Source organism: Melanotaenia boesemani, chromosome 24 (assembly GCF_017639745.1).
Source record: "Melanotaenia boesemani isolate fMelBoe1 chromosome 24, fMelBoe1.pri, whole genome shotgun sequence".
Taxonomy (NCBI): Eukaryota; Metazoa; Chordata; class Actinopteri; order Atheriniformes; family Melanotaeniidae; genus Melanotaenia; species Melanotaenia boesemani.
In genome coordinates, this window is record NC_055705.1 from 11,744,998 (window position 1) to 11,771,934 (window position 26,937).

Consider the following 26,937-nt stretch of genomic DNA (forward strand, 5'->3'; position numbering starts at 1 on the left):
CTCCATTGAGCTGCTGTTTGATTTACCTCTTACAGTTAATCAACGTGCACATTAATTTTTCACGTATCAAAAGACACTTTTAAAACCACTACGAACTGTACTTAACCTCTTTCAACTCAATCAGCTTCTGTGCACGCGCATTTATGATCAATAGTCTGCAACAAATCCAGCTCATAATGAGGAAAGAGTGCGGAAACTTAACTGCGTTCATTTAAACGCGCGCATAATTGCCCATCAAGGGACTAATAATAGTTACATATCCCGCTGCGGCGCCCCCCGGTAGACAGATTGGTGAGTGGGACTCGGTGATTACGCGCGCCTTTAGAATGTGGAAAAGTTGTTTTTTTTTCTTCTTCCAAATCTGGATTTACACACACACGCACGCACACACACAGAACGAAGAAAAGGATAAATGCACGCGGGCACCCTGGTGTATGGAACACGGACAGTCTGTGGCTTAGTTTGAAGTAGGAAATAATTTCTCATATTTATTTAGGAAATAGTTACATAAAATATAGCATTAAAGTCTAGTGTAACAGACAACATTGCACACAGTAATAATAATAATGATAATAATAACAATAATATTAATTACCAAAGTAACACTGCTGGTAACCGTTTCTCTTTACAAAGGAACATTTAAGGAAAGAGGTGAGCATGGCAATCACACTACAGTCTGACAGTACAAAATGTGGGTATAAATACTGGACATCTAAAAAAATACACAAGTCCTTTTCACACTTTTTCCATACAATATTAACAGTTTCATAGAAAAATTGAAACACACAGTCGGCTCTGTTGATTAGCACCAGCTGGTCAAATTCCAGATAGAAATTTGGCATAATTCACCTAAAGTTCAAATATGTCTTTAAAATAAAGTGATAAAGTATTTAAGCTCTTACTGATCAAAATAAAGTTTTATTTTTTTCAAATTCAAACAATGAACCCCTACAGAATTACATAAGATACATGCTATTTATAAACAGTAGACTTAAAACCTTGGTTGAATGATTGGCAAACAATTTCCAGCTTTTCTTTATTTCTTTTTCTCCTTATTTGCATATATCGATCAGCAATGCCCATTCTGATATTAACTTATAGGAATTTTTATATACAACATAATACACAGTAATGTGAGGAAAAGTGAGGTTTGGAGAGGTCAGGTTTGCTGCGATGCTACATGACACTGAAAAGACTGTTTGGATTCTGGGGCTTTTTAACAGGAACTAAAAAAAAAAAAAAAAAAAAAAAAAAAAAGATTAAGTGTGAAAATGAATGTGTCCTGATGGATGCGCTTTAATTCTTACAATCTTCATGAGTCCAGTATGTTCCCTGAGCTACCAACAACAAGAGCATTCAAGACAAAGAGTAGGTCGTTTGTTGTACCACTAAAAAACCCAACCCGATCTCATGAAATAGTTACAAACAAAAGATTTTATTCATGTAGTTGGACACAACTTGTCAACTTTTTCTTGGGACTTGGAAAAACTTTAAAATTAAACTGAATTTTCTAACAAGTTGTAAAAAAAAAAGAAAACAAAAAAGAAAGAAAAAGGTGAAAAACTCTCGCCAAGTTATTCCACCACCGCCCCTCCAGCTTCCTAATACAAATGTGCCAGTTGTTAAAACTTGAAACACCTGTAGTTTTTCTTTTTTTTATTATTTCCATGTCCACAAAAATAAAAAAAGTGGTTGTGTCCAACAACACAAATAGATAAATATAATTTATCATTTAATAATATTTCACAAAGTGATGTATAACTTTCAGAAAAATCAAACTTTTAGATAATATACCACACAGCAAAATTAATTATCATTATGTCCCCGTGTGTAGCTGAAGCTTGACCATTTTCATATTGTTCTAAGATTTCCTTAATTTTCTTTTTTATTCACCATGAACTGCTCAACACACATTACCAAACTTAAAAATAATGGAAAATAAACCAGAATTAAAGACATTTCTTTCAATATTGCTTCAGTAAGTAAGTATAAAAACATGAACCAGGTGTTAATAAATGTGATTCCATATGGGCAGCTTTTGGGCACCTTCAACAGGCATTATACCTAGCAGCAATTTAGGAGCTGACACTTTGGGTTTAAATTGAGGTTTCCGAACGGTCTACTGTTTTTGCCCATCAGTGTCACCTCTGCTAATCACTGTTTGAATAATCATTCACTTTACACTCCTTACAAACTTTGTACAGTATTTCTTTTTACAGTGCAATGATAAGAAGAACCCCAGCATGAAGGGGCAGGATAAGCAAAGAATTGCAAGGAAACAAATGTATTACTGATCGGTCCATTACACCCAGAGCCATACTATTAAAAGTCCTGGTTTGGATTTAAGTTTCATCCTCGCATCTCCAGCTTTAATAAGTGCTCTGTGTTGTATGTAGCAAGTAAAGGGTTCCGGGTGTTGTACTAAGGGCTGTTAGTATTTTCCAGGACTAGCCAAGCTAAGTCAAGAGATGACCCAAACAGGGGATTGAGACCAAAAAACAAGTTCAGAGCCAACCCAGTTGCCTAATTTAAACATCATTTCCTGTTTTTAGAAAGCACCGATACATACAAGTAAATGTTTCTCTAAATGCGTTAGCAAATTGTCCCAAGAGATTTAGCCTAAAATAATGTTGCTACACATTGGGAGGTTGGAGAGGCGGTGGTGGAATTGGTCACCACAGTCACTTCATCACTTTGACTCCTACACACTTTTGGTTTAAAACTGTTTATGTTTAAGTACCAAAAATCTTGGCTAGAGTTAAATGGTTTGGCAAAAAAACAGTCTTTAAAACCCTAAAGGTTTCTCCCAATATATCTGTTAAATTGGGCTCTTTTAGTTGAGAAATATTGAGCTCATTAGTATAACCAGATGCAAGAAACAACCTTGATGAGTGGGCTGACAGAACTGGTATGAAAAAATTATGTTTCTCCACAAAAATAACCAGAAAAGATGGTGTCTTAGGGCCATGAGAGATGGAAATCTACCAAAAAATCCACCTCACAGGCTAACTATACCCCTCAACATTCAAACCATTAATGCATCAGTTAAAAAAAAAAGGCAATAATGGTCAATAACACAGGAAGTGGCCTCAAAAACTCATATTCAGCGAGACATTGTCGCTACAGCCTTGCCCCCTCAGACGTCATTGGAGCCCTGACTGGTGCAGGAGGAGAAACTGTCATAGAGTGAGTCACTGAGAGAGCCCGCGGGATCCGTCCCGGGCCTGCTTACGAAGCTGGAGGAGGAGGTAGGCTCGTCCACCTTACAGCAATAGCTCCCACTCTTCCCTGCTTCTTCACCTCTGAGCCCGGTCAAGCCGGTGTCCGGATACAAGCTGCTGGAGCCGCTGTGATTCAACTTGTTTAAAGACTCCAAAGAGATGTCGAAAGATGCTGGTTGGCTGGGACTTACAGGCATCTTCTCCATGGGAATCTCCTTCTGCAAAAAAAAAAAATATAAATAAATAAAATAAATTATATATATATATATATATATCAACAGAGAGTTCAAAGTATTTCAATTTATCATACGTAAGAACGAGATGCAAAATGCAAATAGCAAGCAGTGAGATAAATCTAAAGTTGCAGAATTGTCCTTCAAAGCAATAAGACTAATAAGCTTGAGAGCTTGACAGCGATCTATACTGAGATTTTTATCACACTCAACAACCAAATGTATGTCTTGGGTGCTGGAAGACATCCATCAATGTTAATGTGGGCTCCCCAACTCTCCCTGCTACAACAACTCTGTTGTGTAATCTATTATTTCTTTTATTTAACAGCTCTATAGAGTCACATATAGGAATATGAAACCTTTGGGAAATGACAGCTTTATCTTGAGGGTGGTAATTATTAGAAACTATGCACATTTGAACATAAAGTGTTACCACCAGGATTGTGGATTGTGTCATCACAGCTAAGACCATTGGTCCTTTCCAGCAGCTCACTGGTGATTAAACTTAGCAACAAAAGTGTAAAAGCCTTGCATTAAGCAGCTGCTGCAAGTCCAACACATCAGAGGAAAACAAAACAGCACATAAACCTAAAAATAGTTGTTTTTTTTTTTTGTTTTTTTTTCCACAATGTGGCAACTATGAGTGTCCTAATGTATTTCTCAAGTGGCACTTTAACAAGCTAGTCACTGTGTCTCTCAGCTTCACCCCTTACAGAAGGCAATAAACAAAATTCACAACTGCTTGTTTTCTTCAGTAAAATTAAGCCCGGGAGATATCACAGCAGCTACCAACACAGGTGTTTTTGCAGGGGGTAGGTATACAGAGGATGAGCTGCCACAGGGTAGGAGGGTCCTCTGGGGATGGTGCAACTTTGGACCATTTAGCATTTTGCTGCAGGGGTGATAGCATCAACACACAAACATGTCTGCATCTGTAATGCAGCTCAGAGAACCATGAGGGTTATTTAAAAAAAAAAACAAAACAAAACAAAAAAAAAAACTTCCTTGTGCTGGTAATAGAGGCTTGAGGTGTTCTTTGATTTCACCAAGGCTCTTATGTCGCCAAAAATATTTACAAGAAGCCTCATCTAAGGTTTGATGTGAGGCCTGAGAGATTGTTCCAGAGGTATATTGACACTTATAAACCCTGAGGCTAGAGTACGATGCTCTTTAGACATTTCTAAAAATAGTTTTCTTAATGTTTCTCAGCAAATGCTTCAGCCACGTTCACAACTGCACGCCTTATTGAAGAACTGTGTAAAACCACTGTTTAAATTGGGGTTTAATCGTGTATTTTTTGTGTTGGGGTTAAGGCACTAAAAAAACATTGCTAGCCTCTCTGAACCTGTGAAAACTGAGAAAGAAAGAAAACAGAAACACAGCTCAGCTGACATTAAATCTTTGCAGCTGTCTGATTGTAGGTGTAGAGAGCGAAAACAATAGAGTTGTAGCAGTCCTGAAATCTTGTTGGTTTCCTCCCCTGCCAGCCTAGGAAGTGCATTCATCTGCCAACCCAGGTGTGAACTACCATGTAATTAAGGGGGCTCGAATGAAACCTCTGACTGAGCTGTACAGTAAGAATAGAGGAAGTTTACTTTCCATATGTTATTGTCAACAGAAAAAAATCATAAATTTGCCAAGAGGTAAATTAAAAGAAAATGTCAGAGGAAAATGTGCCTTATGTTGACCTTTTAATCACTAGAAGGTGTGGAGGGTGAGCCCAATTTAAACATAGGTGTTGAAAGCAGATTAGCCTTTCTGGGTTTTAATTCAACACCCACACATTGCTCCTCGTGGCATTTCTACTTTTATGTCAGATCAGTGTAGCTGTGAAAATGATACAGCCTATGGAGAGGAGAAAGTGTGTGACGTGATTGGAATCAGTGATTTTCAGAGGATCTGTGTCACAGTAAAGAGCTGCTCTTTGTTTTTTTTTTTGTTTTTTTGGGGTCAAAGACAAGAGCAAAGAAACAAAAGGTAATAGCTGTACATTCACTAATTTGACTGTGGAGAAGCACAATTTGCCAGCAGATTGAAGCTTCCAGCCACGGGTTTGTGTACCACCTGCAGGTACAGTCAGGATGATGGCTGGACACATGCTAACCGAGGCTGCAGGCGGCGAGAGCTTCCAGCTGAAAACATGAGCAGCCAAATCCACAATTGGTTCTGCATTAGATACCAGTAATGGGATCTCTAACTTGAATTCGGCAGACTTGTACAGGACAAAAGTTCAGGGAAAGAACAATTTTTTATTGTAAAATGAGTAACTTTTCTCTGTTCTCACGTATTCTCCTCCTGGTTTGCTCGCAAGTTATAATTCTTAAAGCCTCTGATGAAATCATTTTTTTTAGTATATATATTTTACTCCTCATACCCTTGTAAATTTAGCAATTATAGCTAATTATTCAACAGTGATTTCTAGGAAAAGCACAGCCTGGTTTTTATGAGGTAAGATGGTTAGTTATATTAAGCTTGCTCAACCAAAACTTTTCTAAATCTGGCTATTTATTGGATAAAAGTTATCTATTAAGCTAAAAACAGTGAAATTTGGTGTAAAAGTGAATTTTTCGTAGACATTTAGGCCTACCTGAAGAAAAACAAGTTGTTTTCTGGGGAATCTTGAGGCTTTCAATTGTGTTATGATGTACAGGATTTGGTTGGTTGCACTGTACGCAGATAAACCTCTTCTGCTACCTTTTCTTATAAAACCAGCTCAACATGTTTAATCTTGCAAGACTGCAGGATTCCGACAAGTTCCATGAGCTCAAACTCACAAGAGAATCCATCATCATGAATAAGAACGTTGCACTGGTATCTACAGGAAGGCTTTTGGTGTGATATGCAGGCTGTCTTGTTATTGAAAAGAGACGTTTATTTAGTTCTTAGAGTACACTGAATGCACATTTATATATTGAGATTAGCACTTTAATATTCTCAATAACCAATTAAATAACTCAGTTAAGTGGTTATTTGTGCAGTTTTTCCAAGGAAAAGTCTATATTAATAAATGTTTATGGTGGCATTAAGGCCAATGTTAAAACTAAAATGCATAAAACAAAGAAAAATACACTAAAGCTCATACAGAAGACAGAAACTGGGGGATCTCATCTTAATCAGTTACGTCATATTTTTTTGTCAAACCTAAAATAAAAACTTTAGAAAGTCTTTGTTTTCTTTCAAAAAATGTTAAAAGTTGCAGAAAGAAACATCCAACAACTGTGTTTGTTTTAAATGACTTGCATAAAAAATAAATGGTTTGGCCACTTTTGTTTTTTGGAGGAGACAAAAACTTGAAAACTCACTTTCTGTTAGCAAGATTGGTTTTCTGAATCACCATTGCAAGGCACAGTACAGCCTGAGTCACCAATATATATTAGGGATAGTGGGAGGACAAAAAAGGAAGAGTTGTGTCACATGTATGTCTTCACTGAGGTAACCGTTTGTCAAACATGAGGAAGTCTGACAACTGTTTCTGCTGCTTTCCATTATTATGGGGGTATTATGGGGTATAGGAGCAACAAAAGAGGTCAGATATTCCCACTGCTGATATTTATTTGTGCACAGATATGGTTTTGGTTATCCAATAACCCAACTTCAAATTGCATCAAATTGCATGTCAGCTGAAATGTTTCCTTTCCCTCAGAATCATAGCTCAAGGTAACAAGCTGTTCCACACCGAGCTATCACCACAGCTTCACCTCTTATTTTACTTCCCTGCAGCAATATCTTTCTCCATCCTGCAAACAAAGGAAGGAAAGATGGAAACAAAAGTAGGAAGCAGGAAAAAAAAAATTAGAAAAGTTAGCTTTGGAAAAAAAAATGGAAGTAGATATAAAATCTACTTCCAATGAAAAGAAAGACAAAGTATGGAAGACAAAATGGAGAAGCAAAACTAAAAGTAAGACAGATGGAAGAAAGCGAGACTATGAGGAAGGGGTGGACAGAAGAAGAAGAAGGGGGCAGGGGCTACCGTTAGCGGCGCTGTCAGGTGCTGTCAGGATGATGAATGGGAGGCCAGCGCGGGCTGTGAGGGCTCTGATGGGAGCCGCTGAGCTTTACATCACTCTCCTGAGTGTTTGTGAAAGGTTATTAAAGCTGCTTAAATCACAGTGCTCCGACACAGGCCTGCTAGCAGCCACCAAACTTCCCCAAACTACAGCCAATGACAGCGTCTCCAGCCACAACAAAGGGAAGTCCGCCGCACAGGTATGGATGTGCGCAGCAAGGGGTGAGGAGGTGATGACACTCAGATGGATTGTCTTTCTCTGAAGAATAATGTAGGGTAAATGGGTTCAGAAGCAGTCATCCATCATTATAGTTGGTTAACAGCTTTGGAGAGGGGTTATTGTCTGAATACCAACTTCAGGCAAGCAGGGAACTTAAAACTCTTCCTGTACTTGCTGCATTTAATTACCAAGTAAAAATAACTGGAAATGTTTTCTAACTACTGGAGACAAGCCTGCCCTGTGCAGGTGGAAGTTTATTTCAGCTGCATGCAGGTTACAAATCTTGATTTACAGGCTTGAGAACAAAATGCTCAAATGCAGAAAGTTTGGTGTACGATAACCTCCAAAATGAATCCTACCGCGTCCAATTAAGTTGCAGACAGGTTTGAGGAGGAGACAAACAGCAGCTTTGTTTGTTGGGAATTTGTCTCTTGCATGTCAGTTAATGGAGTTGTGTTTGCAGCTTGGCTGCACAGTGTGGCATCCCGTCTCTCTCTGCTGGGATCAAAATCAAAAGAAACTCCTCTTTCAGTTTCCAAGAGTTTAAGTACCAACTCTGAACTTTGCTTTGTTAAATAAAGACTCAGCTTCATGCGCTTTTAGTTTGATGAAATTCTCTCTCTTTTTTTTCAAATTGCAGAGGCTGGAAACAGATTCAGAAGCTTAGAGTTGTTTACTGTAGAAAGATCCTCATGAGTAATGGTCAGAATCTTGCAAGATGTTTGTGTGCTGACAGGTCTAATTAAATTTATCATGCTTTTCTGAGAAACTGATCATTCAGTCAATAAGTGGTTAGCAGCTTGATTTCCATTTATAGACTTTATTTTGTTACAAACATGCAATATATGTTGTTGATTAAAACAGAAGAGGAGGCTTTCCTCCTACAATAACAATGTTTTTGTCGACTTGTTAAAAGTCAATATATGCTGGAAAAAAAGTGAAAAAAAAGTTTTCTCTGACATAGTTGGGAACTTCAAATTCAGAAACTTTCTCTGTATAAGAAGTTGTAAATTTACAATACAACTTTTTAAATATACAAGAAGAGTTTTACAAATTTATGAGAATAAAAAACTTTCTAAATTAAATCAGATTAATCACAGCTTTCAAATGAATTAATCACGATTAATCGCAGATTTTAAATTAATCACAAATTTCAAATCATTTCAAAATGATTAATCACCAAAATCTGTGAGTTTTTATATGCCTAAAATTTGCCCGTTTTTACTGTATTTTATCAACAGAAGAATGAACTTTCTTACCTGCCTGCCAGTCTATTGTTGTGCTTAGAAAGGAAGGCTATTCATTGCGAGATATTGCAATGAAACTGAAAATCTCTTACCATGCAGTTACTCCCTTCAGAGAGTGGCACAAACTTGCTCTAACAAGGAAAGAAAAAGGAGTGGGAGGCCCTGATGCACAACTGTGCAAGAAAACAAATATCTGTGAATGTGTAGTTTAAGACAAAGATGCCTTACAGGTCCTCAACTGGCAGCTGCACTAAACAGTACCCATCAAACAGCAGTGCAAGTATTGAGGTGGGCAAAAGAGCACAGACAAACACTGGAAGACTGGAAGAAGGTGTTGTAGATAGATGAGTCTACGTTTCAGGTGTTTGGATCAAACAGAAGAACATTTATGAAATGCAGAACAAATGAAAAGATACAAGAACAGTGCTTAATTCCTTCAGCCAAACACGGTGGAGGCAGTATGATGGTCTGGGAGTGATTTGGAGGTAGTAAAACTGGAGATTTGTACAGAATGGAAGGGACCTTGAAAAAAGAAAGCTACTACAAGATTTAGTAAATATCACAAAAAAAAGTAAGAAAAATCAAAGTTTTCCCAAAGATATGGGACTTAAATACATTTTAAGTAATGCTTTGCATCACATTTTCCTCCTAGACGTTTATTAGTAGAATCTCAAATAATTGTACTGACAAAAAAATAGAAGAATTCATGTACAAACTTAATATTTTACTTCGATTATTATGCTTCAACCCAACTTTATTCATTTTTATTTCTTCAATCTAACAGTGGTCTAAATACTCAGTCATGTAGAAAATCTGCCGTTGCAGCACCAAATTAAAAAGCTTACCTAAAGCCGCTAACATGTGGATGTAGATGCGTTTCAGTCTAATCTTGTGTTAAATTCCAAAGGACACCAGAGGTTAAGAATCACAAATGATCATGTTTTAAAGTTTTGCTGAGTCAGAGCTTTTTCATCCAGATTATGGATTTTTATGTTCGGCTGCAGGTGTTGGGGCAGCAGCAGTGTCTACATAGTCTGGAGGCCATTTCATGGTCCCTGATCCTCATTTGTCATTCAGCTGCGTTAAATACTTGTAGGCAAATAGCCACTGACAAGAGAGGCCGAGGCGATCGAAAGCAATTAGTCGGCTTTCTCTATGAAAATCTGCAAGCAATTTCACCAGCAAAAAAAAAACAGGAGAAAACCTTGGAGTGTAAACAATGTCAGCAGCAGAAAAGAAAACCTTAGTGAATTTGTTCACGCTTCAGGAACTATTTCAGAGGTAAAGTCGACTTTGAAACTCAACAGGACTTGCTCTGACCATGTGGAAAGTCTCCTTGCCAAATTCCATGACATAAAAGAATGGTGAAAATTCAATTTCTTCATGTCTCTGCTGCAAGCAAAGGAAAATAATGCAGAAAGTTTCACTGAGGGCAAGAGCTTTTTTTTCTCTTTGACAGCACTGATTCTCTTCATACTGTGTAGAGCTGCATTGCTTTTCATCACTTTAAAGGGCCTCCTTTGAGCTGCAATCAATGGAAACTGATTTCTTGTTGTAAAATCAGACTTAAACCTTACAAATTCCCCCAAAAAATGTTTAAGTGCAGCATCATTATGGGTGTCAAAGGAGGAAATAATGACCAATAAAGAGCTTTACAGATATTACAGCATGCCTGCAAAGCCACCCTTAATGAGCCAAGCCAATTAACTGTGAATAATGAGGCATTTTAATACTCACGCTGAGCCTGTCTCCTGCTTTGACATCGAGGGATGACTCTCTGTGCAACAAGTTGTACTGGGAAATCCGCCTGCTCTCCTTCTCCAGGTGCGAGAACATATCGTGCTGGTAGTAGTCCATGATTGACAAGGATTTCTCTACGCTCCGTCTCTTCAGGGTGTCTTCGTTCTGCTCCACTGTAAACAGAGGAAGAAGTTTGAACCAGAAAGTATAGAAACTGATGGAATTTTAGAAATCATTTGGTAGTTAAACCAACCAGAGTCAGCCCTCTTGGTTCTGTTGATAAGGGTTCGTTGTGGCGAGGTCAAAGTGCTTCCGGTTCCCTCGAGTTCGATCTCGGTGTCACTGCTGCTGCCAGAGTATGTGCACGCTCGCAAAGCTTTCTCCTGCTAACAAAGAAGCATCAGCAATAGAAGTAAGGAATGCAGCCAGGGAACCATTAAATAAAAGAAGAAAAATAAGCAGTATGTGGTCTGATTTCTGTCTTATGGTCACAAAAATAACAGAATGTTTTAACTAGCGAGGCCTGGCATTTAAAAACAGGAATTCAGGCATTTGATTCATGGAGGGAAATCTTTTTGATTTTGAGGATCAACGCTTATTGTGACAGACTGAATCTGAACTTGCTTTATCACCAGCACTTGCTGTGAAAGTCAAATGTAGTCAATACACTCAAATACAGCTGATCTATTACAATAATGCAGTGCTCAGTTCATGATTTCAAGTTGCATGGATGAGTCAGTGGGCTAAATTTCATCATATGTTCCAGTCGCCAAGGGACTCCTCCTCAAATATGCTTACAGAACCTAACCTTGTGTTCAGTCTCCAACATTGAAGTTCATCTCTATTCTTAACAATGCTTATGATTCCCACCAGATGACTGTCTTTACAGCTGTCTCTGCAGAAAATCTAATCCAAGCATTTCTTTACGATGCAAGTAATGTAATTTCATATTATTGTCTGCCTCAAAAATTCTTTGAAAAGCTTCCAGTTGATCCAAAACATAGAAGTAAACATAAGAGCTATCAGAAGTGATCATATTTCTTCAATTATGGCTTCAGAAAAGAACCTAAAATGGGAAGGTTCAGGTGATGATAAATTAGCCTGTTTGTTGCTGCTATGGGGCAAAGCTTTTTGGGGACGTCCTTTCAGCAGGTATCCCTAACATAGACTTCTAGTGCTTCTTGAGCCCTCTTTCCTTCCCCAAAGTCCAAAAATGTGCATATCTGGATGCCAAACAGACCCTCAAAGTCGTAGCATGCATGGTTGTTTGTCTTGCTAGTCAATGGCCCTGTGATGGAAAGAATCCAACCCCAGCACAAGATTGAATAAGAGAATGTAGATGCAGGAAACAGATGGACACCCTGGTCAGAAACCATGAATATTTAATTAACAATCACCAATATGCTAATTTTGAATAATTTATTACAGATTTTTGCATCTCTATGTAAATGTGACTTACAGTAGGCAAATCGTGGTCCTTGTTTTTCATTTTTCTCTCCATTTCTTTCTCTTTGTCCTCAGTGGAGCTTGAGAAGTTGCTGCGTTGGCCACAAAGACTCAACCTTTTTGTCCTGATTGCATCTGTAAGTCCAAAGAGATTGAAGGGAAATGAATTGCAAGGTGGACGGTAATTACAAGAAATACCTTCCGCTCGTTGTAAAGCGAACAGGCAGCAGAAAGATGAATTCTTGCTACCATGTTTCATTCAGCTGACAGGCTGATGAGCACATTCATTCAACCCAGAACCATCCAACTGGTTACAAGTCCTTTTCTCTCCATTTATATAAGGAGCCTAAAAAGATCCTGACTCTTTTAACGTAATAGTGTCTGGCCCACGACTGTTCTACCCAAGGCTCAAACAGGCACCAGTTTAATTGTCTCACATTCAGAAGCCACACTTTAATCCAGCTGCATTAAAATAAGACTGCTCTTGTTCTCATCTGAAAAATCTTTCACCTTTTGTCTCAAAATTTCAATACAGTGTTTTTAAAGGCACCCTTCTATTTTAATATGATAGAAAGGATGGAGGTATAAACATATGATAAAGATTTACAGGCTCCCTTAATTAGCTTTTTCCAGAGCAGTGAGTCAAACTTCTGCCTCTGCACTGCCACCGATGTGAAATAGATGCAGCTTAATGTCCTGTAAGCATAAATCTCTGGCTGTGATCGCTCATTCCCATGTGTTATTGTAGCTTTAATCAGCCATCAGATTGCATTCTACCCACCCTCTTTCGAGGCCGAGGCACAGAGTACTTTTATGATCTATGGCTGTGCTGACACGCTTATCTAATTGCATTTGTTGGTTTTCCTCCGGGCACACGGGCGTACGAGTTTCTACGTTCTTTTCTGAGTATCAGATGTCAGTGTTGATGCATTAGCCTCTGAATTAGCTGAACAAACAAGGTTCTTCATTTAATCAGAGTTTAATAAAGCAAACTACTTCCTCTTGTCTGCGTGTCTGGAGCACTCTGGAGGAGAATGCGTAAAATACAGTGACATTCAATATTTCATTTAACTCCTGAAAGGTAAACAAGCTGTCTGGGCTTTCAAGGCTCAGCTTTTAGCCATTTAACATGTTAATAGTAAATTTTACAGACACAACAATTTATCCTCTTCTTTGTCCTTGAATGGTAGAACCAATTAAAAGACTAAAGCATCCATCTTCTAAGAGAAAGATAACTGACCTGAGGATGCCAATTTGGGCAGTCGGCTCTGGGTGTCCTGGGCGTTTCTGCTGCAGGTCACAGCAGGCTCAGACAGGGAGTGACCCATGCTGCTGTTAGGGGCGTGCAAGCAGGTTTTTGGAAGGGAAGGCACTTTCACATTGGATTGTAAGGGGTTTGGGTGAGCAGAGGGAGGCTCCCGATCAAGCTCAGAGGAGCCGACGGTCATCGCACCAGGGCTGGATTCAGATTTAGGGATGTGGCGACCGCTGGCCCGGGTAACAGAATCGGGAAGGGGGAAGGTGCCGATGCCACTGTCCAGGGTTCTCATCTGACATCCAGAGCCTAGAGTGAAAGGGGAAAGGAGTGTAACATCTGGGATACAACAAAGGGAAAGAAAAGAAAGGAGGGCTTGGATTTACATGCAGCGGAAGGGGTTGTGAGTAAACAGGGAATCTGTAGCAGGTTCAGTTGGAAAAGAGAGAAAAAAACATTTGTAAACAACTGATGGAAACTCTGTTATACATATAAAAGTACCCAAGAAATACCAGAGAAGAAAGCACCTGCAGCCAGCAATTCTCAAGGATGATGGGAAAAACACAATGCATTTAATGCAAAATATAACGGTTCAAGACTTGTTCTGCATGTTCTCAACAGTCACTTGCTAATGGTTACGGTTGGGAGTTAAAATGTATATGGCAGCAAAATCTCTAAAGTTGGTGCAGTATTTTCTTTGGTGCAACTTTCGTGATGGGTGTGCTTTTATCTCGTAAAAGTTCAGGACTGCAAGCCAGCCAACTCAGTACAAAGTATGTGGTTTAGTATTGCCTTGCTGCAATATGCAAAGCTTTCACTGAAAAAGATGTTATCTAGATGGGAGTATATGATGCTGGAACAGCTGTATGGACCTTTCAGAGTTGATGGTGCTTTTCCAGATCTACAAGATTGCATTTCCACAGGCACCGGTGCATGCCCGTATCATTAATGATGCAGGCTTTTAAACTGAGTGCTACCAACTAGCTGAGTGGTCTCTTTCCTCTTTAGTCCAGAGGAAGCAGTGTCCATGATTTCCATAAATAGTTTTAAAATTTTGATTTGCCTGACCCCAGAAGTTTTCAACTTTGCCTCAAACCATTTTAAAGAAGCTGTGGCCCAGAGAAGATGGGAGTTTTTCTGAATCACGCTCACATATGACCTCTTTACTTCTTTGTATGATAGTTATAACCTACATTTGTGGCTAATTTGGTGAACTGTGTTCACAGATGATGGTTTCTGGAAGTGTTCCTGAGCTTATGCACAGATTTCCAAGGCAGAATCGCGTCTGTATTTAACACAGTGATACCTGAGGGCCTGGAGATCATTTGAGGTCCACTATTTAGGTGCAGGTTTTGGCAAATTCAAAATTAGCTAATATCTTCAAGAGTAATAAATTGTCTCACTTTCAACAATTTGTGTTTTCTGTATTTTATTGTAAATGAAATATGGGTTTATGAGAATTCTGATTTTATTAACATTTTACACAGCAGCCTAAATTTAGTTTTAATTGAGTTGTACAGCCATGAATTGTATTCGACAAGTAGGAATTACTGAAGATGGAGATAGAGCTCCTTAACTAAACTAGCTGAGCTAAGACTGGTTTAACTGCATGTTGGGCTGCATTTAGGAAACATGGCTGCCAGTAGGAACAGATGGTTTCAAAAACACAGAGCCTGGATTCAGACTGGAACAGATGGACAGCCACTCAGCTTGGCCCAGGTCTTTGTAACTGTGAACCATAGCAAGCATCAATTACATCTGCTTATCATTACTGGTTTGCAGCTTTCTGAGTTTCAAATGGTTGTAGGTTTTCTTCTGACACTTAGTAGCGATCTGTACATACAGAATCTGTGAAGATGAGATATACAGCTACAGCATGTTCATCATCAAGCAGATGGACTGTCGGACCACTTGGGAACAATTTTGCATACTAGAATAAAAACAAAAAAATGCATCTATGTGCATGTGTTCACAGAAATAATAAACACACATGAACTTGTGTGTGTACAAAAGAGGAAGGCGGAGGGAGCCATAGATTACACAGCTGTGTAATTGAATGCCAAGCCTGGCAGTTCAAAATGCCCTCTATATCCAAACTATAACAAGGTCCACAGTAATTCCACCCAGCGGCAGCAACGCCTGGACATAATCTAGTTTTTCATGAGCTCCCTATCACTTCTGTATACAACCTACAGGGCTTGAGGGGAGAAAGCTGGTTAGTTGATTTCTTCACTGTGTGAAATTGGCTTTATGCAATGGACAGGCGTGAGAGGGAAAACAGAGTCATCACAAACTACCATAATTATAATCTTGGACACAGCAATCAGATGAAAATGCAGCTGCAAATTGACACAAACGGTGAAGTCACATTTCTACAAAAGAGACAAGTATTCTGAGTCATTATATAAGTCCAGCAGCACACTCTGCTTCTTATTTTGTTGCTGCTTGCTTTAAGTCGTCCTAAACACCCAAATATTGCCATTAGCGGTATAAAGGAAGTTTGGAAAACCAGTAGAGGTAGTAGAGGTATTGATCTACAATGTCATGAAAGCCATGAAGATGTATTAGGGTCCTTTTGTCCTCTGGGTTGGTCAAAATGTTATTTACTGTTCCAGCTCAGAGGGAAACTCCTCTAATATACAATAATAGACCAACATGGATTGAACTTCAAGGCCCACATTCATAAACTGAGCTTGGACTCTGCTCAAGCTGCTTGCATCACAAACTATCTGATGTAAATTCTTTATGTGATTGATCTGTTTACTTGGCATTAATCCTGTAAGCAGAGATGAGGAGCCACAGCTGCAACTTTATTTTAAATTTTAACTCGTACTGTTTGGAAGTGCTTAGCTGGCAGAATATAAAGAAGCTGGGATACAGAAACAACAGGTTTTTACATGAAGGCTTGGAGAAAATGTGATTACAAACTGAATTCGACCTTTCGTTCCATCTGTTGCTCTGCAGAGATTACTGCCATCAACACTCCATAATTTTGTCAAAGAACTTATTTTAGAGTTAAGAAATTTATTCAAACCCCACATTTCAAATAACAACTTTTACATCCAGTTAACTAAGATCTGCATGGGATGGGTGGCTGTTTAGAGAGCAATCCTGCTGCTTCACATTGCAAGGTTGGTACACCAGAGTCACCCCTCCACTGGTCAGCAAGGAGGTACATCAGTATGAAGCTTGGCTGCAACATTACCTCGCATAAATCATTATGCATGTCCAACTCACAGCTAATTGGTGCTTTATTTATACAAATTTAAATACTTTGGACAACTGGATTCTTCCCTGCACTAAGTCACTGATTGCAGGAATATTAGATATGTGATGTATTTTTGATATTTTTTTTTCTAGTTAATTTTATATCTTTCAAAAAAAGAAAAAAAATAACCCACAAAAATGCAGAAAACAGAATTTCTTATTTGCAATTCTCAACACCTGTTCACAAAAATGCATTTAAGGAGGTAGGATGGGTTTGATCTGGACTTCCATGCAAAAGATTGTTAGTTTGAATTTCTATCCTGCACCTTTTCTAAAGTCCTTTCACTCTTCTGCTCTGTCCCTCCCATTTAAGATTCAAATCTAATCTGTGTACCTGTCTTGGATTATTTGGTTAAATGAATGTTTAGTGGCTGCATGACTTATAACATTAAATTGTGACAATTCCTATGGTGTAAGTGGCAACATTGTTTATCCACTTCTAGAGTTCCTCCTCATTTATTTTCTAGGAAGGCAAAGCTTGACAGGCCCCGTCTCTGCCTCTCATTGGTTAAAGTGGAAGATTTACTGAAACACTTTCATATTGATGCTCTTTAATGTTAAGAAACAGACAACATAACAATAAGCAAATGAAACGGGCCAATTTTTAGACCAGCTAGATCTGAGAAAGCACTCCATACATGCAATTTTTTATGGCATTTCTTTAATTATTCATCCTTTTCTGGACAGGAAATGAACAGTATAGCCACCTCTTAAGGGCCACTATGTATATGACCTATCCACATCTTTTAAGTACATCAGTGGTTTAAAGCTGTTTCTTAAAGTATATCATTTTGGTTGAAAAAATTCTATAAATTAGGCAAACGGACATCATAATATAAAACAAAATGTAATTTATTTGATCAAAAAACAAATAATAAATAAAGATATTTTTATTGATGGACCTTTATCACAGGAAATCTGCCCGAACAACTTTTAAGATGAGTTGTATCCTCCTTTCTTTACACTAAATTACAACCTACAATCTAAATACAGTCATCATCCAATCTCATGTATTTTAATGTATCTATTTTTCACTCATGTAGCCACTCAGGCATTCAGTCACTCAGTCACCTGAGTCGAGTACCGACATGCTATTGTTTTTCTACAGTAATGCTGAAGGAACTGTCAATCATGCAGGGAAATCACAGCAGTAAAATATGTTGACCCTTCACAGAAATTATTCTGCACGTAAAATCTGCACAGAGTTAGGTAGAAACTTGTAGGTAGTCATTTTCAGTTTTTTTTTATTTTTTTTTTTATTATCCTTTAAGGTAACATGTTAGCTTACCTATCATATGTTCTTGACAAGATGTGTCTGCGATGTGTCCGTCCTCATTTTCAGCCTTCAGGTTGATCTTCTGCGTCACTATAAGGGTCTACAATTTGAACATATTTTGAATTTTTTATAAACAAAAATTCATAAAATCAGGCATTTATTTTTGATAGCTTCTTAATCCAATTCATAAAATAGAAAACTGCAATGGAAAGAAAGAAAATGTTGTCTACAGTCCAAATGTAGCTTCGTCAACAAACTGTTCCTTTACAACAAAGAACAAAAGAACAATAATTTGGTCCTTATGTGATCTTAAAATGAGGTAAATACAACTTCAGAAAAACAACAATAAAATATATTACCTTATGTCATTATTTATTTAAGAACATCTGATCCAAAATGCAGAAGCAGTGTTAAAAACTATGTCCACCCCATCCTTTCTTGTAGCAATAACTTGCAGTAATTGTTTTTGTATGACATCAGACTCTCGTGGCATTGTGGAAGCTCTCTAAAGGTCCCACTACAGTATTTAATTTGGGTTGAGGTCTGGACTTCAACTGGACCATTGCAACATATTGATATTCTTTTTTTTTTTCCTTTGGTCATTTGGTTACAGATTATCTGTTGTGTTTAGGATCATTGTCCTGTTGCATGAGCCAGTTTTAATCACACTGCAACTGACATTTCAACCCAGAATGCTTTGGTATACAGAGTTCACTCAATGCAAGGTGTCCAGGTCCTGTGTCTGCAAAACAAGCCTAAATCATTAGCCCTCCACCACTGTGCTTGACAGTTATAAGATGTTGTTGCTGATATGTTGTGTTTGTTTTTCTCCATATGTGGTGCTGTGTATTATGACCAGGTATCTCTATTTTGGTCTAGACTGCAGCTGTGCTGCCATGTTCTTTTCAGAGATCACAGGCTTTCTTATACAACCCTTCCAAACAGACTATACTTGTTCATTCTTTTTCTAATTGTACTGCTAACATTTATTATGCTAACTTTCTTTCTGCAGTTTCTCTAAATATTTTTCGGCCTGATCTTTGGCTGAATTTGTTGGGACATTCACTCCTTGGAAGATTGACAAGTGTCTTGAATGTTTTCTCCTTGTAAATAGTCTTTGTCACTGACGAAGGAGTGTGGAGTCATTTTTACTAATACAATGACAATGATGACATCTTTGCTTCTTTCCTTCATCGTGTAAACACACACCTGAATCCCACAGATAAGTAAACTGCCAAAACACATGCTTTTTATAGAGGTATTGGGTTTTGGTTTAGTTTTTCTTATTCCTAAAACATAATAACCAAAGATTTTAAAAGCTTAGAATGACAGATATCCACATAGATTCATGTATTTTATAAGACTTCTGAAAAATATAACATCATTTGGCTTTATGTTGAAACTAATTGTACTTGTTTGAATCATTCCAATTAGCTTTATTTTGGTGGGGAGAGTGGTTCAAGAGAAGCTTGTACGTCATGAAGTGTGGCTCTATTGTTGCTTTTCTGCTGGGAAAAGCTAGACGGAGAGCTTGGAGGATGGTATTAAATAGCCCTTTTGTCAAATAGAGTGCTTGTGATAAGAGGCTCCTCTATGTTATCAAAATCCCACATCATCTGTATTAAATTTCAGACATTATGCAGTAAGACTGTCACTCTCCTCAGTTTAGAAGGCTCCTTTTATTAGGCCCGAGCGCTAAAGGCGGTGCGAAGGCCTATCGTAATTGTAGCGTTTTTTCCGTATTCTTATTTTTCTTCTCAAAAGTAAATTGCATTTTAGGGGACCTGAACATGCTCGAAAAGTCACCAAATTTTGCCTACCCCCCCCCCCCAAAGGAATGCGAAAATTTACGTATTTTGGGGTTCTCATGACTGTTCGGGAAAAATTGAGCTAGAGTGCTACCTATTTATGATGCCCCGCCACTGCACGTCATCAATCTTTATGAAATTCGGTACACATATTCTAAATGCTCAGGCGAACAAAAAATCCTCTTGGAGTATGGGTCTAAAACCAACAGGAAGTCGGCCATTTTGCGTCAAAGTCGCCATTTTGGCGTTTTACTGACGTTCAAAGTCTATCTCCTCCTAGAGATTTCATCGTACCAGTCTAGGCCTAAGCCCTGCCCACTTTCAACAGGAAGTGCTTTTTTTTCAGACACCGGTGTCCATCTCACCATCACACTTACAGTGATTAATCAGGGTCTGCTTCTGAACAGATACATATAACTACTTCTGGTCTTGGCCTAAGCTCCGCCCACTTGAAACAGGAAGTGACTTTTTCAGACACCGGGGTCCCCCTTCTCAGGAATGAAACTCACATACACAAAAGTGCTTCAGATCAGGTCAAACTCTTTCATGATACTACAGAAAAAAAATCTCAAGTTCCTTCGTCAAGCATAACCATGGCAAATGGGGTCCACCGCCATGAAACAGGAAGCACTTGTAACTGACCCAATGTACTCCTGATCTCCACCAAACTCGGCAGGGAGGACAGTGGTCAGGCTGGAACTGATTCAAAAAGACATATGCTGGTAATATGGCTCTATAGCGCCCCCTATAACTATTTAATCTATCAGCTCCAACTACTGCTTTGACTGACATTGATGAAATGTGGCATATTATATAACATGCCAGGAAATTCAAAAATGCCTTTTCATGTCCTGATGTTGTCAATGTCATAGCCCCGCCCCCTGGGAACAGGAAGTCCCACCATTTGAACCCTTTAATACCTGTAAAACCAATTCAAACTCATTAATATCATCCTTCATGAACTAATGGTTGAAAATAGGACTGACTTCTTGCAGCATCATGATTAAAATGGCTTCCTGTGATGGTTATATCATTCACCATGAAACAGGAAGTGGCTCTAACCCTGCCGTCAGTTGACCAAAGGAGGTGATATTTACCTGTTCTCATTAGAGTTCCAACCTGAACATATTTCTACATGAAAAACTACTACAGTGCCACCCAGTGACCACGTGGAATTTTCCTCTTGATGAAATCATGCTCCGATTTGTAACAATTCAACACAGTTTGTAAGAAACAAGGTCATGAATAGTTAGATAGATATCATCAGTGGTCAGATTGAATTGCAAGTTGATCCTCTTATGAGGGAAATCACCCCTTAATGCAGAAAAGCTCTGGAAGAATGGGCATACGGCTGCGAGCGAGAGCGGCCGTGCTGCAGGAGGGAGGTTGCCGGCTGATGATGGGGTGGTGCAATATGCCGGAGCTGTGCCGTAGGTGCGAGGGCCTTCATCGCTGCTTGCAGCTTTAATTTTGTTTTATTCCTGCTGTCTGGCTTTTTTTCTCTCAGCTTCTCCATCATTCTACTGTTTTCTGATGGACAGATTATAAAATATAGGGTTATGATTTTAGCATTTTGCTTACTAAGGGCAATCCAACTGCAAGAGGAGACTAATTTAAGTTTGTATTACATGCATGAGGGATCAGATAAAGCTTGAAAGCCTTTATCCTCGTGGAAACATCATCCCGAGTTGCTAATAACTAAAAGCAGGAGATGACTTGTACTGTAGGCTGAGTCAGAACACAATGTGAATCAATAGCGAGCCTTGCGGGGATATAATGCTGAAGAGGCGGCAGGGTTGTGGATGTGTTTGTGAACATGTACATTCTGTGCAAGTGTGAAAACCTGTGGGAATTTGCCTGTCCAAAAACAAACACACTGCTGTAATGAAGTCAGAGGAGTTCTTTGCTTACAGCTGTATCGGCACAGATCTGCACATCCCCCTTTATTTCGCTTTGCTTCTTGGGGGTGGAGGTTGCAGGTGGTGATGCGGCCACAGAGTTGCCCTTCACGGCGGTCCTGCAATGAACAAGATATAAGCAACCAACTCTTTTACTTCATGATTGGCAAAAAAAAAAAAAGAAACATATCACACACAGAAATGTCACCGAATGCTTAACAGCCTCCTTTGATGGAGAACAATCTGTCAGCTGGGATTTGAAATGGAAAATCAATGAAGTGAGAATCATGACATACAGAGCTTTTCTTAGCTTAAACATATTTTACCTTGACTGCTTGTCCAAGAACTGTTCATGCTCGCTAGAGCAGAGTCACATCTCAAACAGACAGCTGTCATTTGTGCTATTTATCAGCATCTTTGCAAACACTGTGGATTGCTCATGTTTTATTTAATAGATTTATTTTCAATTGTCATTTGTCTTGATAGACAGATGTCTGAGAAGTGACAGGAAGTAATCCAACCAGCTGAAGATAATTCATGCTTAATATTTTTAGTGACAAAGACGCTGCTTTACCCACCTGCCAAGAAGCTCTTTAACAAACTGATCTTTGCCAATAAACGCTGTGGTACACTGGATCTGATTGGCAATCTGGCCCATCTGATTGTTGCAGTGGTCCATGATGGAGCTCAGTTTGTTGTTCATTTCTGACAGATTCTGCACCTCCTGACTCTCTTTCTTCTTATCCTTCTTCTTGTCGGACTTCATCTGTTTGCCTCCAAGGACAGATCCAATCCTCAGTTCTTTCTTCTCCTCTTTCCCCTTAGGAGAGTCCCCCTTTTTGCCGCTTAGAGCTGGAAGTTTGCTCTTACGTAGGCCGAACCAGTTTGCCAAAGAGGGGCCTGTCCTCTGTTTGGCCTCGCTGGCAGCTACTTTCTCCTGTTCTTGACATTTTTGTAAATTTTCTTCAATTCCCATCATGACTTTCTCTTCGATGGTGCACACTGTCGGGCTGAGTTTTTTCTCCTCTATGTCTGGGGGTTTGATTGGCGAGTCCATCTGTGTTTTGACTGGCTCATTAAGGGTGGTTGCTACACTTTCTGTCTCTCTTACAACATTTTCCGAGTTATAGCCACAAGAGGTCGGAGGCTTGAACTGTGGATGAGAGGCTACTTTTGCTGGTTTACGTATGTTGTTTAAACCAGTCCTTTCAGTAACGGACAAGCTACGTACTTCTTTTTGAGAAGGTGAGCTGACTCCCTCCTCTTTCCCTCCCTCTTCTTTGGAGTCTGATTTAGAAGTTTTCAGGCCACTGTGACCATTTGATCCTGTCATGCCTCCATAATGGCTAAGCCTCATCCTAGGGGAATGGACAGGGCTCTCAGCTAACATAACACTGGGTGCCTCTGAAGAGCTCTGCCTTGACAGGGAGTTCCCCCTTTCACCTGAGTTAGTGATGATCTGAGTTCTTATTCTTCCCGGTCCTTCTAACACATTGACACTTGGCTTCTCAATGTAGCTGGTGCTAAAACTCTGGCTGCGAGCTTTCGCCCCGTTCATCCCCAAAGCTGGCTTTAGATGAGGTTTAGTAGTAACAGATATGGATCTACCAAAAAGTTGACTGTTCCTTTTCCCCTTTTCGCAAACATCCGCCTCCTCCAACAGATCAGGGCCATGCACATCCTCTTCCTGCTGCCTACTCTGCACTTCACCTTTCCCATCTGTAACAGACATTTTGGGTGATGCATCAGTGTTGTACGCTGCTTGCAAGCCATCACACTGGGTGGAAACATTTGAAGTCACAGTCTCCTTAGAGACAGAGTTGATATGGTCTTTCTCCTGTTTGCCAGGTACACTGGGGCTACTTTTATGGCTCGGAGGAGATTTTAAAAAGGCTTTAAACCCCATTGGGATGCGAGTTTTTGAGGTTTTCTCCACTGGATTAGGTGACATAACAGCTGAGCTGGGAGGGCTGTTGACAGCTTTACCATTGTGTGGCTCTGTCTGACACTGAGGGGTGTCCTCAAGAGACAAGGGTAAACTAACTGAGGTCTTCTGCACTGATGGGTGGAGATTTTCATAAGCAGGTCCTTTCTTATTTGCAAATGAGTTCTGAAATGAGGACCCCCTGAGGGCACTATAGGGAGGAGGGACATTCTTTGAGCTTCTGTGTGCATTTTCAGGTTCTCGAGCACACCCTGAGATTGCAGAAGGGAGGTAGTCTTTCGTCCGTTTGGAAGTGCCTTTAGTAGGAGTCTGAGTCATGGCAGAGGACTTCTGAAGGTGCTGACTGGCTTTGTCTGCCAGCCTTTGAGGTGCAAGTGCAGTTCCATAGCCTGCATCCAAATCTAAACAGTCTTTGTCCTTGATGGGCAGCGTGGATTGCATATTTGGTGCAAGTGAGGTGTGATAACTTGGGGGAGGGCCCCTCACAGTAGTTGGTATGGATGGCTGAGCCACCCCTGGTTTATGTGCTTGAGGCGACCCTTCGTAATTTGGTCTGATCAGTAAGGAGGTGGTTCGGCCAGGGGGAGGAGGAGGAGAAGGAGACCTGAGTTTATTTTTGCTGGTGTCACAGTATTTGTCTCTGGTTGGTTGCTCAGTATTGTCAGCATACTCCAGGTGCCTCCTTGAGAGTTGGGGAGAACTGGATAAGGAGCCCTTGCTCCATTCGGCCCTGCTGGGAAGCTTGGAGTTAACAACCTTTGGACTCTGTGAAGAAGTTCCTTGTGTCTTGATGAATTTGGACATTTTAACTGTAGGAGAAGATGGGGATTTCTCCTGAATGGTAAGTCCTGAGTTTCCGCTGTTACTTGGTTCAGCGGTTGAGCCTTTAGATGGTCTCAGTGGGGATGCAGAAGGTTTGTTACGACCAGGAATCTTTGAACCACTGGACTTGGAACCAGCTGCATCATTCACAGGAGGGACAGAATGACCTTTATTTCCTCGGCTGCTTGGTGGTTTGATAAGTTTTCTCTGTGGAGTCAACTGCATTGACGTTCTCTCTGCACTTCCCTCTCTACTGTTGCTTGCTTTGCTGGCTCTGGTCTGATATTCTGAAGGCTTTTCTGGAGATTCAAGAACAGTGTAATTTCTTGAAACTGCCGACATTTGCCTGGTTGGTCTTTGTTGGGGTACTAGCTCTGTGTAATTAGCAACAATTTTCCTACTTTGCATGCCACCTGTACCTGCTTCAAGCCTTTCAGCACAGAGCTCAATAGGCTCTCCTTCAGCATCAAATATTGCCAATATGCTCTCCTCAGATTGGGTGCATTTTCCTCCTTTGGGCTCCTTCATTAGGCTGAAAGGCCTGGGCCTCCCATCTGCAGACTGCGTGCGTCCCTGCTCTCTTCTTAAGTATTGCTGTTTGAGGATCTTGGCAGCATCTCTTGACAGCCTCTTGAAGTCCCTCTCTACTTGCTCTGATGTCTGGCTACAGGATGTCCGGACATCACTGGACTCTGAATTACGTTCCCGTGGATCATCCACGTCAGAGATGCGATTAGGACCCTCTGAGTCTGGAGGATTGAATTGCAGCCGGGATGGTTTAGTAAAAGCTGATTTCCGTCCTTCTGGGAGAAAACTGTTAATAAAACTCATAAGCTTCTCTGGACGCTCTTTTGAGTCATAGCCAGGGCAGGGTTTTGCCTCCATAGGACCTGAGGTATCATCTTCTGCAGCTCCACTTTCCTGTGTCCCCTCCCAGCTACATAAACTGTCTGAGATGCTATGGGAGAGCTTCTTACAATGAAACCAGCTGTCCTTGGTGGGGATGTTATCTCTGCAACCGGAATGTGCTAATTCATCATCAGCATCGTCAGAATCATAGGAGAATTGCTTGCCCCGAGCAGCTAAAGCTCTGCCAACATGAGTTGGCTTGGTCACTCCCTTACTGCTGCTCTTGATTCCCAGCGAGTAGATGCCCTCGTTGGAGTTCATACAGTCTTTGTAACCAGATTTGGAGACCTTGGATGAACAGGAGGAGCTCCTGTGTCTCCTCCTCTGGAGCTTTCTTAGTCCCTCCAGTATGTGACTCTCCTTGCGCCTTGTGGGCGGCTGCTCCTCTGGAGGGGCACAGATATTACTCGGGGCTGATGAGCCCAAACTCAGCCTCTTCTCCCATGTCAAAGATGACTATAAGACAAAAAAGGAAAAAGCTTTATGTTTTTGTTAAAGGTTGAACAATTTACATTTCATGAGACTTTTTTCAGTATAAGATGATGATGATTTTGAGTTGTTTTGGTATTTTCTTTTTGTTTTTTTTTTTAAACCTCACATCATCAAGCTCTAACAAGAAGATAAGGGATTAATTAGGGTCTGAAAAGAGGTGTCTCTTGATGAGCTGCCACATATGATCGTTTTGCGGAACTGATGTCTGGGTTTTTTTGGAGTGAGAAGGTTTACCATTTTCCCACAGGAGCGGCCATCATTCCAGGTGTAGGAGCCGCTAGAGAATTCACTACAAGCGCTTGACAGGGATAATTCACTACTGCTGCAGCTGCTGCGTGGGTAGAGGGGAGCAGGTACTGTCAGACTCAGCTGGCTCAGACACTTGGCCACGGGGAGACTTGCCTTTCCATTCAGCTGAATCTCCTGTGAGAAAGAAGAAAGAATCGTAAAGGAATAACTTGTGCAGGCAGTGTTGAGATAAGGAACGGTAACGTGCAGTTTTTCTGACAATGACTGCTGCATGTCTAATTGCCATCTTGCTGTTAATTTTGTGATGAACAATACTTAACAAAGCTTTGACCAGTCAATTACTCTTGCTTGCAAACTTGGGGGAAAAAAATAATATTTGCATGTGCATTCACCACAGCATGGCAGATGTTTATCTAATTACAATCTCATTGCAGAGATAGAAAGATAGGAAATGAGATTTCACTGATCTCATAGAAGTGTCACTTGTGTGTATCACCTAACAGCCTATTTAAGGATATGTACATATTTGGGTGATTCATAATTCACTCTGTGGGCATTATTACTTTATTCACTTGGCCTTCCTCTGCTCTGATAACACACATTACAGTTTATCAGGTGGCATTCTCAGAGGGGTAAGAGTAGACCAAACTCATTTTCAGGCTTTAATGCATAATACATAAGATGACTAATGTATCACAGTGTCCTATAGAGTCATTTTTACTGACTACGAGTCTCAATCGATGGTTTTCTGGTAATATGACAAGGATTTATTCCTCTTAATGCCAAGTGATACTGCTAGCTCTTCCTGCTGAGAGCACAGGAGGGGTCACAGCTTCATATTGTCAGGCCTGTATTTTAATATCTCGCAATGATTTCTTGAAGGGAGTGATTATGGCACAGAGC

At 40.0% G+C, this 26,937-nt stretch overlaps 1 protein-coding gene across 4 annotated transcripts in view; it reads right to left on the reverse strand.

Moving 5' to 3' along the window:
• Positions 1-466: 466 nt before the first annotated feature.
• LOC121635657 (nck-associated protein 5-like) overlaps positions 467-26,937 on the reverse strand; it is a 154,072-nt gene continuing 127,601 nt past the window's right edge. For 3 of the 4 annotated variants that reach the window (XM_041978926.1, XM_041978929.1, XM_041978928.1), the window contains 9 exons: positions 26,020-26,208; positions 22,196-25,749; positions 21,631-21,736; positions 17,924-18,011; positions 13,354-13,677; positions 12,127-12,248; positions 10,921-11,053; positions 10,665-10,840; positions 467-3,439 (listed from right to left, as the gene is read on the reverse strand). In XM_041978926.1, the coding sequence (XP_041834860.1) occupies positions 3,137-3,439; positions 10,665-10,840; positions 10,921-11,053; positions 12,127-12,248; positions 13,354-13,677; positions 17,924-18,011; positions 21,631-21,736; positions 22,196-25,749; positions 26,020-26,208 (4,995 nt within the window). In that variant the 3' untranslated portion in view covers positions 467-3,136. The remainder of the gene's footprint in view (positions 3,440-10,664; positions 10,841-10,920; positions 11,054-12,126; positions 12,249-13,353; positions 13,678-17,923; positions 18,012-21,630; positions 21,737-22,195; positions 25,750-26,019; positions 26,209-26,937) is intronic. The other variant, XM_041978927.1, reaches the window with a different exon arrangement.